Source organism: Geospiza fortis, unplaced genomic scaffold (genome assembly GCF_000277835.1).
Source record: "Geospiza fortis unplaced genomic scaffold, GeoFor_1.0 scaffold194, whole genome shotgun sequence".
NCBI lineage: Eukaryota > Metazoa > Chordata > Aves > Passeriformes > Thraupidae > Geospiza > Geospiza fortis.
The window spans coordinates 3057244-3071704 of NW_005054322.1; the positions used below are offsets into that span (position 1 = coordinate 3057244).

At 39.9% G+C, this 14461-nt stretch overlaps 1 protein-coding gene across 1 annotated transcript in view; it reads left to right on the forward strand.

Moving 5' to 3' along the window:
* GTF2F2 (general transcription factor IIF subunit 2) overlaps positions 1-14461 on the forward strand; it is a 79053-nt gene that overhangs the window by 270 nt on the left and 64322 nt on the right. The window contains exons 2-4 of the mRNA XM_005420759.3: positions 6500-6573; positions 7092-7110; positions 7892-8036. Of these exons, the coding sequence (XP_005420816.2) occupies positions 6500-6573; positions 7092-7110; positions 7892-8036 (238 nt within the window). The remainder of the gene's footprint in view (positions 1-6499; positions 6574-7091; positions 7111-7891; positions 8037-14461) is intronic.

The window sequence follows — 14461 nt, forward strand, 5'->3', positions numbered from 1 at the left end:
GGCCCGGGCCCCGCCGCGGCGTGGCCTGGGGCAGCCGGGTGCCTCCGTTCGTCCCCGCCCCGCTGTGCCCGGGGTGGGCGCCGTGAGGCCGGGGTTGCCCGCGTCGGGCTCGCCCTGTGGCCCGGGACAGCCGCTGTGCCTGTTCCCCCCCACGGGGACAGCGCGGGGTTGGGCCCGGATGCCCGCTAAGTAAAGGAGACACCGCAGGGAAAGTTGGGCTGCCGGGGAGCTCACACAGAATCAGAATGTTGAGGGCTTGGGATGAACCTTAAAGATCATTCAGTCCCTACCCCCCTTGCGGTGGGCGGGGACATCTCCCGCTAGACCGGGTTGCTCAAGGCCTTATCCGGCCTGGCTTTGAACATTTCCAGGGATGGGGCACCCACAGCTTCTTTGGGCAACCTGTGCCAATGTCTCACCACTGTCACAGTTTTCTGACACCTTTTTCTTTTTTCTCTGACTTCTTTACCTTGTCCTTGAGAGTGGTTTGTAATTAAACAAACATGTACGTGTAACTTTTATTTCCCCAAAACTTTGAGAGTTGGAAAAAGTTTTGAGTGTGCCCAGATTCACGTCCTGCTAAAAAAACTGTCCACGTCCAACAAGGAAAGTAAACGCCAGTGTCTTGTCGTTACAGCTCCCTTTAGTGCTGGTGAAATACAGCTCTAGTGGAGGTGCTGTGAAAAGGTAGTGAGGGTGTCAAATCAAACCTGGTGGTGCAGGGCCACACTCCAGTCAGGCACCACTACTAACAGGCTGGTGCTGCTCTGTTCCTTGGAGTCAGTGCCTTTGCTGTGGAGACATTTTGCTGCCAATACGAGGCATTGTTTCAGAAAAGAGAACTTGAAGCTGATGGGGGAGCGTGTGCCCTGCCTGCTGCGAGTCCCCTCTGGGCATGCTTCTCTTTTTCTAGATCTGTGTTTATTCTCTCTTGGGAGAAGCAGTTCCTTCCTCCCATTCCTCCTTTAGGAATAGGTTCAGATCATCAACATCAAAGACCCTGTGGGGACAGGGTGGTACCCAGATACTAGTACTGGGCGGTGAGGAGGGTGTAACACTATCATACTTCAGCTACCAAAACTTCTTGCTGTGGCCCTTAAAAATGGTTGGAGGTTTCAGACTTGCTTTGCTGTGCAGGATTTCTGGTGGGCAGGTTGCTGCATCTGGCTTCCTCTTCTGTACTGACACCGGAGTGTGTGGTGTCACAAAGCCACCATAAGCACTGTACAAGTCCTCTAATTGTAGTCGCTTTTCCTGGGCACTGTCAATGAATGCTGGCAGCAGAAAGCTGCAGAACTAGATCATGACATGCTGAGTGCCAGGATGATAAAATGGCAGATGAAATTAAGAGTTGAAAGATCTAATGTGATGTGCATACAGAAAAACCTTCCTAATTATATGTACGCAGCAGTTGGGTTTCTGCTGGTTGTTGTCGTTCAGGAGGAGTGGTTTTTTTTCTGTACAATGAGATAACTCTATAAGAACATGTGAAGTGAGCAGAGTCAGCATTGGACATGATTACAAAAGACACAGAAAACAAAAGAGAAAATATTATTGTACCGTGATGTTGCCTCTGTCCGGAATGCTCTGTGTAGCCATGGTCTCATTCTCCCTGCTGTGGAAAGTGTACAGTGCACCTGGGAACAGTACAGAGGAGAGCACCAGGTCTGGTCTTGGCAACAAGGAATGATGGCTGTGGAGGGAACTCCTAAATGTGTTGTTACCTTTTAGGCTGGCAAGAGGATTAATGTGGAAATCTTGTAGAGATCTGAAGCAATGAGTAATGTCACAGGTGGATAAGGAAGAAGTGAATAGGCAAAGGTGAAGAGGAAAGAATCAGTTCAAACACTAGAATTAGAGGTGTGTCAGATGAATTCATTGGTGGGGCTCAGCATGAGCCAAGGAGATACTGTTTTGCACAATGTGTAGTTAAATTTTGGAACTTCTTGCAGTTAGAAGTTCTGAATTTCAAAACTTCACAGAAGTTCAACCATAGTCAAAACTCAGGCAAGAAAATTGAATTGAGATATTAAAAAGTAATATGCTGCCAAACCCCATGTCTGCTAAAACAGCCTGGAAATTAGAGGAGCACGCTGGGGAAATAATTTTTTTTCGTATGTTCCTCCTGAAGTAACTGCTATTGGCTGCATTTGGAGACAGGACACTGAACTTGCTTGTCATTTAGTCTGATACAGTTTGATGTTTCTTGAAGCAAGGAATTTTCAGGCACATTTGTGCTTACAGTTGGTGCCACTCCGTTTAATGAGAAAACAGGACTGAAAGGAAAGCTGGAGTATCACTCTTCCAAGTAAATGTTGATGTAGTCCTTCATGCATGTGTTCTGAACTTATGTCTGTCGTCTTGTATTGTAATGATAGTAAAAAATTTTGAAAAGATGCTAACAGTGATAGACCATAACATGGGGTATGCAGGATTTTATCCTTTGATTTCCTTTGGACTTGAGCTTGGAAACAACCACATCTGTTAGTAGGACTTCCAACTCAGTGGCAAGACAGTGCATAGTACCTGTACTTTTTATCTTCACTAGCTAGGACGATGAGGATGAATTTATCCTTCCTTGGGGGGAGAGGGCATTCAGCTCTGATGGAATAAAAAACCTGGCTTATTTGATTTCCTTTTAGCATGCATTGTGCTAGCACAGGAAGTATTCCAGAGAGACTACTTAACAGGCAATAAAAAAATGTAGTGATGAGTATTTTAGAAGCATGAGCAGTAAAAGGAGGTACCATAAAGAGAGTAAATTACTTTAGTACAAATCCAGAAAGCCACTAGGTTTTTATTTCTGTGTTTTCAGTGATAGCTAAGGTAGAGAAATAGTAAGAGTATTTGGTTATGTACTTGTGGTAAAGTGAAGCCCATTTAGTGTTAGCCATTAGAATGTTAATTTTCTTGTTCCCTGAGTGTATTGGTCAGATTTTTAAATTTAATCTGCTGCATTGTTCTATAGCTAGAAAGAGGATATCTTTATTTATTTTTTGTATTTCCAAAGAAAAATTTAAACATAGACTCTGACATCAGCCTTAGTTTCTGTTGTATGCACTGCGTATGTATTGCTATATAGAGAAAGAGCTAATTTAGTTTTTTGCAGAAAAGTGGAAGTAGTTTGTTACAGAGAGGGGCTGCTTGTGTGTTCCCTTCTAGAGGGGGGTAGGAAGCTGTGCCCAGCCTGAAAGACGAGTGGAGCAGGGGCCCTGGTGTCCTACACTGCCTGCAGTGTGCCTCATGTGCTGCAGCCTGGGCAGTGCTGTGGTGTGAGTAGCAAGAGGAGAGCAGCAGTGGAAGAGGGCTTTGAGTGATGCTCCTTAGTATGTCAGATTTGTTCTAGTGATTTGAAATGAAAAACTGTCATTTTTTTCTTTTTTGGAGAGAAGAGTATGCTTACCGACAAATCCCAGAATAAAGACCACTTGTCCTGAAAGGCTGTGTTCAGTTGCCTTTCACTTGGGCAGGCACTCTGTCCACAGGTCGCTCTTTCTGTGCATATGTAGTTTTCAAAATCCTCCTGTGGGATCTGTGAAAATTCTGCCCTGTAAAAACAGGTTGCTCTTGTTTTCTGTGTGTTTTTTCAAGGATTGTTAAGACTTTGAAACCTGACTCTTTACCATAATTATTATGTTAAAGTTAAAAGAAAGGTGCAAAATAAGATGTCTGCAGCATTTAAGACTTTATTTAGTCTTTCCTGATTGTTTATGTCATTAGCATGTGGGTTTGTGAGTAGCACCTGGTTTTATCTGAAGTACCTATGGGTAGCTGGAAGTAATCCTTTGATCACAGCCCTTCATAACTCTTTGTCTTTCTCTGCATGGCCTTTGACTGCAGGTAGGCCAGCAGAAAGATGATTAAATGCACTCTTTGAGACTTTCCTATGCAGTATGATTGATCTGCAACCTCTTAATCTGACTTAATTTCCAGTCTGAATGTATCATATAGCAAGTCAATGATTATACCACCATAAGAGCCCTTCACTCCTTGTCCACTCATACTGAATGTGCATCTACCTTATTATCTGGCAGTATAAAGAGAGATTAGGTGCAAACATGTAATAATACTTCTGTTGAGTAGCTGGAGCACGTCATAGCATTTATCTTGACTTTAGAAAGAAAACAGTATCTGATGGAATCTGCTGTAACAAGTTACCTCTTTGAAAACTGGAAATATGTATATCAATAGATTGTGCCAGTCAGTTCATGGCCTTCTGTTGTGCTTTTGTGGTATTTTTGACCAAAGCTGTCTGAACTTTAAGGGAACCTGGACTACCATTTAGTTTGTCTGAGCAGTTGGAGGCATCTGGATTTTGTAGTTATTCTACATGTACTTTATGGGCTGCTGTGAGTCTAAAGCTAAGTGCTAACTAAGCACCAGTTCCAAGATCTGGAGTTCTTGAGGAACTGATGAATGCGAAGTTAGTGTTAGTTTAATTTGAGCCTCAGGAAGTTAGGAGGTTGTTCTTTGTCAGTACGTTATTGGAACTCTTTTTCTCTTTTCTCCCCAGCTTGGTTTAGTTTTACTCTGTGCAAGACAAAAATTAGGTTTCAAAGTGCTTCTTTGCTGCTTGAAACAGAAAATGCCCCAGGCATAGCTTAGTGTATTTCTCTTCATTACTGACTGTGCCTCACACTGTTTTTCCATGTGGGCACAGATGTTTTCAGTAGCTGTGGACTGTGTGAGTCAGGACAAACTTTGCTGTGCCAGTAAAGAACATGGCTGTAAAGTTCTGAGGAGTGTGCTGCTTGCCAGAGGCCTTTATTGTACATTTTGAGCCCAGATCACCCGATGCTGCAGCTACCACAGCCTTTGCAACTGAAGGAATTGGTGTGTAGGTGAGGTAACAGCACTGCAGCAGCTTTTAATTCTCAGTTTATTCAGGTCTTGTTCCTGTCCCTGGACTAATCACTACTTTGTGCTGCTGTTCTGGAAAATGGCTTGGGGAGCTGCTTTGGTTGTTCCACCTGCTAAACGCAAAATCAGCCCAACTGAAACATAGAAGTCACCCACTCCTCCTAGCTAGATCAGTCTGCTCTTTCCATATACTGACCAGCTGCACAAAGACTTTGCCCAATGCAGTGAAGAGCTGGGAATGAGTGATGGGAGGCAGATTTGCCTAACGTGGCTCTGCTGTTGGAGGAGTGGCAGTAGGCTGTGGTCTACTGCTCAACATGTCTGAGGTTCCCTGACTCTAAGCCTTCCCTTCACACCAGAAATTGCCTAACTTCTCATCACTGTGATTGGTTGGTTGATTTTTTTTTCCCAGAGAGATGATAATTTCTAATGAATATTTAAAGGTATAATTTTACCCAAGAAAGTATTGGCACTCCTTAGTTTAAGAATTTGATGCTGATCTTTTTCTGCCTTTTAAGATTGGATAGTAGTATTTGAGATTGAAGTTACTAAGATTTTTCTCTCATTTGAGACTCTACATTGGTGTTATTTTTGTGCTACATGATTCTCTTTACTCTCTCTAACCGAATACATATACGCATATGTGTATATATGTATGTGTGTGTGCGTGTATATAACAGTATATAACAGCTTGAGGAGTGGGCTTGCATGAGCTTCATAAAGTTCAACAAGGCCAAGCACAAGGTCCTGCACTTGAGTTGTGGTAACCCCCAGTATCAGTGCATAGGGAGGAAAGGACTGAGAGCAGCTCTGAGGACAAGGACTTGGGGGTGCTGATAAGTGGGAGGCTGGACATGACCCAGCAATGTGCACTTGCAGCCCAGAAAGGCAATTCTATCCAGGGCTGCAACAAAAGCAGTGTGGGCAGAACGTCAAGGGAGGGGATTCTGTCCCTCTGCTCTGCTCTGCTCTGGGGAGACCCCCCTGGATTGCTGTGTCCTGCTCTGGGGCCCCCAACATAAGAAGGACATGGACTTGCTGTAGCAGGTGCAAAGGAAACCACAAAGGTGATCAGAGAGCTGAAGTATCTCTTATGTGAAGACCGATGGAGAGAGCTGGGTCTGCTCAACCTGGAGAGGAAAAGGCTCCAGCGACACCTTACAGGTGCCTTCCAGTGCCTCAGGGGGGCTGTTCAGAAAGATGGGAGCAGACTTTTTAGTAGGGCCTATACAGTTGGACAAGGAGTAATGGTTTTAAGTGAAAGGAGAATGGATTTAGACTAGGTGTAAGGAAGAAATGTTTTATAATGAGGGTGGTGTTTTATAATGAGGCACTGGCACAGGGTGCCCAGACAAGCTGTGGATGTGGCATCCCTGGAAGCATTCAAAGTCAGGTTCAGTGGAGCTCTGAGCAAACCGATCTAGCTGCAGATGTCCTTGCTCATTGCAGGGGGCTTCAGCTAGATGTCTGTTAAGGCCCCTGCCAACTAAAACCATCTATGGCTCTCTATTGTCTACTATATTTAGCTCATACTTTATTCTGAAGTGGTCAGGGTAAAAGCATTTAAAGTATTTACCCATACACAGTTTGTATAGAATTTTAAAATCTGCTTTTCTTGAAATCTGTTGTCTTCTCTTAGGTCCCCAAGTACTTGTCACAACAGTGGAGTAAAGCTTCAGGAAGAGGTGAAGTGGGAAAACTAAGGATTGTCAAGTAAGCCTTTACTCTACATTTACTGGTTGCATTTCTTAGAAGTTACCTGTGTAAAGTAAGAATATGTTGCACCTGTTCTAAGACATAATCCTTTCTTGCCAACAGTGTGCATATTTCTCTGCTTCATGAACAATGTTTGCTTGTGTAGTGATTAGGAATATAAATTGTACAAAATGATACTGGGGAGTCACTCTGTCACATTACAGGAGGTTTGATTTCCTAGGTTTAAGGAAACCTAATTGCAGAATTTGGTTTTATTTACATGTGTTATTTTGCTGCTTCTGTTCTCACATGCTGACTTTTCCCATTTATTCTTGGGCATCAGCATAACAAAAAAATTGAATAGCTCTGGAGTGAAGATAAATAATAAAGCTAGAATTTGAATTTGCTTTTTTATCAGGAAAGCTAAACTTGAGGAATTAGGCTATGGAAACATTAAATATTTTTAATATTTATATAATTATTTATTGTAATAAATATTTATATATTTATTCAATATTAAATATTTTGTTTTTCAGAAATCAAGGAAGAACAGAAGTAAGTAATTGCTAAAGTTTATGTTTTGAATTCTAAAAAGTGTTTAAAATGTGCTGGTTTCTAATATCACATATTTTTTGTTATACCTCTAGCGAAGCATTGTACCACAGAATCAGGAGGAGAGAATTCTGTTAGTAGCTCTGCCCATAGATGCCTGTGTGACTTGCATCAGGTCTCTCTGTTCCCTCACTTTGTTTACCTTCTCTTCAGACACTTTGAGATGTGTTAGTACAAAAGGCTGAGGAGGATGCACAGGAAAAGCATATGGTGCTGGTGTGAAGTATCCCTCTTCAAGCTTCCTTAGCTTCTCTATTGAGTGTACAATGTGAACATGGCAAAGGAGCTGTGTTTAAACCTCTTCTGGGCTGTATGCAATTCAGGAGTCCCAGGCTAGTAACACTTGTTGTGGTACTTCAGCACTTTTTCTGGAACTCAGCTGGCTGTGCAAAACATTTTTCAGCACTCATACTGAGCAATGGCTCAGTATTATGAAAACCTATTATGCCATATATTTTAACAAGTAAAATCAAGTTATTCTGTGACTTCAGGAGGAGGTAATTTACGACTTTTTGAAAGCTGAGTAAATTTCATTTAGTACATGAAAGCTTTGAATTCTGTATTTCAACAAGAGATCAGTGTGGAAGGACTCTTATATTACTCTTTATTTTTGAAATAGAAATATGCTATACTACTTGTGTTTTCTCTCTTTTTGTTTCCCCATAACTTGGGAAACAGTGTAATTGAGTCTGTTTGGTAACACTGTGGCAATTGTGACTGTTAGGTGTCATTTACTTTGAATGAAGAGCTTGCGAGCATCAGTGATATTGGAGGAAAGCCTGCTTCAGTCAGTGCACCAAGGGAACATCCATTTCTTTTGCAAAGTGTGGGAGGACAGACCTTAACAGTGTTCACAGAAACTTCAGTAGGTAAGTTAGAATTAAAGTTGTTATGACTTTACCAGTATGTCTGCTTTCAATAATTCAGTGCTGTAAAAGACAGAAGACTCGTAAGTCAGATTTTGGTGTTTTCTGCGTAGATAACACTGTTGTAATTTTTTTGTGTCTATCTGTTTACTTGTGTGATTGAGCAGCTGATTTAAATTCTCCGGGGTTATCATGTACATTTCTTCTCTGAGTCTGCTGGAGAGAGCAGGGGGAATGTGGAGTGCAGTGCAGAGTGCAGTACATTGTGTATGTTCTCCTTTAGGGTTTTGACTGAAAAACCATGGTTTTGTGTTCCCATGTATTTTTTGTATGAACTAGTATTTGGTTTTTTCTCCTTAAATTGGTCTCTGCTGTGAATACAATTCTGTAAGAATGCTGATTTTTCCTCTGTTCATTTTTTAAAATTTAATCAGTTAAATATTGTGCATTTCGTAGTAACTAGAAAGGGTTATTTGAGGACTGTGGATTTACTGAGTAGAAGTTATTATTTCAACTGGGAGCAAAGGGTGGTTAGTTATATGAGAAATGATTGGGATGAAGCACTGAATAAGCATAGACCCTGTCAAAATTGTTTTTGTTTGAGATTAGCAAGCATAATATACAGTCAATGAGTTTTCCTGAAACTAATTTAAATGCAAAATGGCTAAAATATTTTGCTGTTGTGTTTAAGTTGGTACAGTGACAGTACAGTCCAAAATATACTTTATTGTGCTTTTCTTGCCTGAATTTCTTTGCTTTGAAAAATGAACATGACACAAATATTCCAAATTCCAGTCAGATTCCTTACAGGCATCATATTTCTGAGGTTACACTCATGTGCTTAAATGTGTAGGCATGTTTTGAGCTCTATGTCCATTTTCAACAAATTTCAAAGTGAACTATGGGTAGTGGGAAAACAGGTGTCTGAAGGGTGGACTGTACAGATGTCCCAACTGAACGAAAGGCTGCTACTGTATTGGATGCCAGAAAATCCCCATGGAAAAACCCACTATACTGACAATGAAAAAACACTCAGTAAGAATTTACATATCTTTGCACATCAGTCGATCCACAGTAAGACAATAATAGGAAATTGAAATTCATTCATTCCTAGGTTCACAGATCAGTATGAGTCTTCATATTATAATTAGCATATTTTTTTCTGAAAAGCATGTTGTCCTTTTTCTTTTTTTAATCTGCACCATGTAACACAAGCAATATATCAGTTTCAGCCATGGGCCAAAGATTAAGCTGGTATGGAACTGCAGATGTCATCTAGAAGGGTGCAGTTGAAGAATTAGGCAAATGAAATATGGATAAAAAGTGCTTCATGCACTACTGCTCTCAGTCAATACCCTTATTGAGGACTGCCTTAAATCGACCAGAGCAAATGGCCTAAAGCAGTTGGGTTTGTTTTGTACAGGGTGGGGTTTTTGTTTGATTGTGGGTTTGTGATTTTTTTTCCCCTTCCACCATTTTTTTAAACACATTGAATATCCTAAGATCTATTCTCTATGTAATCCTTTAACACTGGGATCCTTATGTTGGAGTGACTGTCTTTTTGATGGCTTTTCTGAAATATGCTGTGATCTTGGAAGATGCTGTAGGCAGTTTATATATTCTGGATAATTCAGCACTTCACATTGACTCATCAGGTCATTTAGAGCAAGCAAAAAAGATCAAATTTGACAAGTAATTGAATATTTTCTGCATGATGTAATTTCTAGTCTTCTGAATGGATTTTCTGTAGGTTTTATTTTGCTTTGTCTCAACTGAACTATGCTTCTCCTACTTGTAGGGTTGGGAGAAATCCTTTAGTTCTTTCATTGTAAATGTCGGCATCTCTGGTGGTCCCGTATTTCTTAATGGACAGTAGGCTCTTCTAAGGTGCAATTTATTGTGTCCAAAATGTGTATCTGAGCTAAAAGGAAGCTTGGTAAAGTGCCTTCCATCCCAGATACTGTTAAAAATCTGGCCTGTGATGGCTTTCACATGTGCTACGTCTTCTGCTTGGATTAGCTCTGGGATTTCTCCCATTTATTTTCTTTTCCTTTTTTTGTGATTTGAAATAGCCCTGCTGAATAATACTGAATACTCTGAAGGTGGTAGTTGCAAAGTATCTCCCTAGTCCCTTTTCGAGGCTGTTGCACGTTTGAACATTGCCTTGTCTCCTTGCTGGGCAGATCACTGAGGCCTGTGGTGGCGTTCCTGAGCAAGAGTGTAGCAAAGCTGGTGGGAAGCATGGCTTCTATCATATCTGCAGAGGGATCCAAAGCATACTTGTCTCTTGCTGTCTAGGGCTTGCTGTCTAGGCTGGTTTTGGTGTTATTTCTGCATTAAATATGAACTACATTCTGTTCCATAAACATCACCATATGTACATCAACAGTTGCTATGCTACAATGCTATTTGTGCTTCCAGTCGTTTCATCTCATCTTTGTCATCAGCTGTCATAGCTGTGGTTTTTTGGCGGGTGAGAAGCAGAAGATTTTGCATATATTTTAATGTGTCTTATTGAACAAAATGAATTCTTTGTATGTGCATGTAGCTAGAAATTATCTAGGGGCAATTCATGGGCCTGATACATAGGGTATATTTGGTTAAAATTGTTTTCTGAGCTTCCCGCTGGCAGACACCCTAGCATAAGATAATACTGTAATTTAACAGTTTCTTTCTTCATTGAAGGGATGGGAAGACACTTTTGTTAAACATTTAACTGCAAACTTTTCTGATTATGATTATACATTGCTTTCCTTACTGCTTTAATTGCCCATTGCTTCATTTTTCTGCCAGCACATAGTTTAGGTTTGCTGGATCTTAATAGAAATAAAATTGCAGCTCTGTTAGAGATAATGATAGAAGTTTCTTATTGAACATTTTTGGAAAAATGTGCTACTAATATGACTTGTGAAAACACAGACCTTGGCAGGCAATTGCATCCCAGACTGTAAAGGACTGATGGGTGGAGGAGAAGATTTTACACTGTAGACACAGATAAAGTGTAAGATATTTCTGTAAAGTTGGATGAGATGATTCATTTCATTTAAATATTGAATATATCTTCACAACTCCCCCTTCATAAGTGGGATAGCCGTAATGTCTATTTTTGCATCTTTAAATTCTTTCATGCTCTCTCCATCTTACTGAAAGTAAAAAGTGTTCAGAGAATTCCATTGACAGAACACATATCAGAGCTTTGCTTCTGAGCAGCATTCATGCATGGATTGTCTCACTGTTTCATGCTTCACAGAACATTGCTGGCTTTTAATACTTTGTTTTTCTTCAGTTTCCTGAGCGTTCTCTCCTTCAGAAATTCAATTAGTGACACTCAATTATTTTTTGTGCTCTTGTTCAATAATTTACGTAACTCTGCCTATGTACCCAAGAACAGCTCCTTTATTCCCTCATTCCTTGAAAATTCTCCCATTATTTTGAATTGTTGGGGTTTTTTCCTTTACACAGCTTCTCATATATAAAAGGACCTTTTCTGAGTTTGTACATGAATCACACCTACCATATAACATACAGTGTGCAATTGTGTTCCAGTGAGAATGAATATTCAGAGGTTTTTATTCTGTATTTTGTATATATGTATTTTTAAATATCAGCTATGTTCAGCCATTGAAGAAATGTGAAGGGAACAAACCCTAATAAAAACCTTTCATTAAAGCAGTTACTTCTTTAATTAGACTTAATTATTCTCAGTAAAATACAGTGTGCTCAGAATCTTGATGCCTTTTAATACTGTTTCTGATTCTGTTAGGTAAGTGTCTGAATTCTGAAATTCTTCATCAAAGTGTAATTTAGGAAATAAACACCCTCACTGTTCTGCCATCTTAGTGCAGCCTGATGAGGAGTTTTGACATTCACCTGTCTACATTAACAGTACTCTCCAATTGTTTCTGTTCAGGCTGTCACTTAACCACATAGTCCAGTCTCCAGAAGATTTTGGGATCTAACCTAATGCTTCTTTGTTCTGTTTGTACTTCAGTCTTTTCTGGACTGTTAGCAGAAGCAGAAAACCTATCAGCAGCCTCATGATCAAAAGTAATAGAATCAACAGCAGCCTTTCATAACTATGGCATTTATGCACATTTCCAAATAGTTTTGAGAATCATAAAGATGAAAACCTTGATCAGAAAAGGATAATTTGAGGCTCAAGCTAGTTTAATTACAGACATCACTTTGATGGCTCAAAATTTTGTGTGTATTATTGACACATACAGTCCATTTAGAAAACAATTGCAGTTGCTTGCATCATAGCCCTTCTCCATCTCAAAAAAATTGAAATTATATTTATTTAATTACTTATGCGTGTTGGAGGGTTAAAAAAGTACTGTAAAGCAGGTTCAGCTGGCTGGCAGGGATAAGCTAATTTTATTTTCATTTCTGGTATTAAAACTATAGACTGTTAATTCCTGTACAAATTTAAACATTGAGGATATAACACACAAAATACATGGTCTGTTAGAATGGGCTTCGTGTGATGGGAATAGTCTTTTTGCAAACTTCATTGATTTAAAATACCTTTGTTTCCAGTCTCACTGATGTATGTGTAAAAAACCAACACCCTACCACCACCCACTACCACAATGACAGCAAAAAACCCACTAACAAGAAAAAACCCCAGCTAACCAGCCCCAATCTGTTGATGTTTGTCAACTCCTGCATGTTGTAGAGGAGGCTGAGCAGCTGTAGTCTACATTAATGAAATATATTCAGTAGATGTAGTACAACTGCCTTTACCTTCTTCATTATATTAATGCTGAGAAGATTTTTGAAGCAGAACTTGTGACCTAATCATAACAAAACTGAGTTGTCTAATGATGAGGAAGAAAAATTACACTTTTTGCAAGACTTGAATTTTGTCTGGTTTTTCGTCTCCGCTGTTGAGGGCAGATAGAAACACACACACTTTCCCTGTAGACATGAAGTACCTTTATGGCCATTTGAATCAGAGATGCTCTTAGCAATGTTCAAGTCTGATGTCTTTGGCAATAGTTTTGGTGAGGTAGCTCTGGTCTTCCATTGAAACTGAGTTGAAATTGAACAGCTTTAAGTCCAATTCCGTCTTGCTTCTCACTTCAGACAGGTGTTTGTGTCTTTGTATGTTCTTCATTTCATCCTCTCTGCTTCTTGTGTGTGTACTAAATATTTCCTTCATTAAGCTACAATTGAGTTAGGTATTGGTTGGGCATTTATTTTAAGTCATGCTGTAAGTGTGCCAAAGATGCACAAAAAATTACATCAATGAGAAAATACTTGGTTTTCTACAAACGGCCTATCCTGGATGTACGTCTGAAAGTTGGCAGGGATCTTTACTCACTTTGTGAATATTCATGGCTGGGAAGGGGCCATATAATGATTGTATCTCATAGAGAAAGCAGGTGCCTTCAGCTGCTGAGACTAATGACAGGCACCTGCTGTAATGAAAAAGGGAGCTGGAAGATACTGTTTTTTATGTTTGCATTTAGTCCTCAGGCTCTCAAGCCATCTCAATGAGAAAAGAGGGGCAGAAGCCTTTAAAGCCAGCAAGAATCAGTGGCAAGAAAAAGGTTTTCTAAAATATTTCATGTTTTCAGTTCTTTTAATACCCAGCCTGTAAATGGCAGAAATTATCAACCTAACTGAACTCGAAAATTACTCTCTGAGTTAGAGCAGTAATTCACTCTTGCCTGTAAGTAAATAGCTTGTAATGACAGCTGTAACTTGCCTGAGTTGAAAGCAAAGGACAACTATGTTTTACCATTTTTAACTGTGTTTCAGGGAAGTGAAAATGTTCTTTTTGTTCTCTGCATCAGAGGATGCATAAAAAGGAGAAATATAGGAGGAACAGTCAAATATAATACTGACAAATTAATGGAGGGGTTTAATCTTACAGGGCTTGGTAGGGGTTGTTACTCAGATTACCACAGTACATCTACTGGCAGCCATTTCTTGAAATGTGGGATTGGAATTTCTTGCAGAAAACTGCTTCTCAATTTGACTCTGCCATTCACCAGAGTGATAATTTTTTAGCAAGTCACTTTGCAACACTGTGTCTGTTTCCTACATGTGATTCTCTGCTGCACGGAAGAGGAGATATTTCTGATTATATATATCTGTTGTACTTGACAAGTACAAATACTTGACAAAAAATACCAACGGACTATAGTATCATTGTAGGACAAATAATCGGAGAGGAGAAAGCTTGAAGAAATAAATTCTTCCATTGCCTGTAAAAAGGGTAGAGAAGAGGTTGATCAAGGTCAAAAAATTACCTAATGCCAATTAAGAACATTATTTTGCAGAACCCTGATTATTTTTGTAATATACAAAATGTTTGTCTAGGCTAACCAGTGGGATAAATGAATAACGTACATTGCTTGAGCATAATCCTGCTACTGATTTTGTCTAAATGTGTAGTTTTGTTCTTGCAGAGCTCAGTC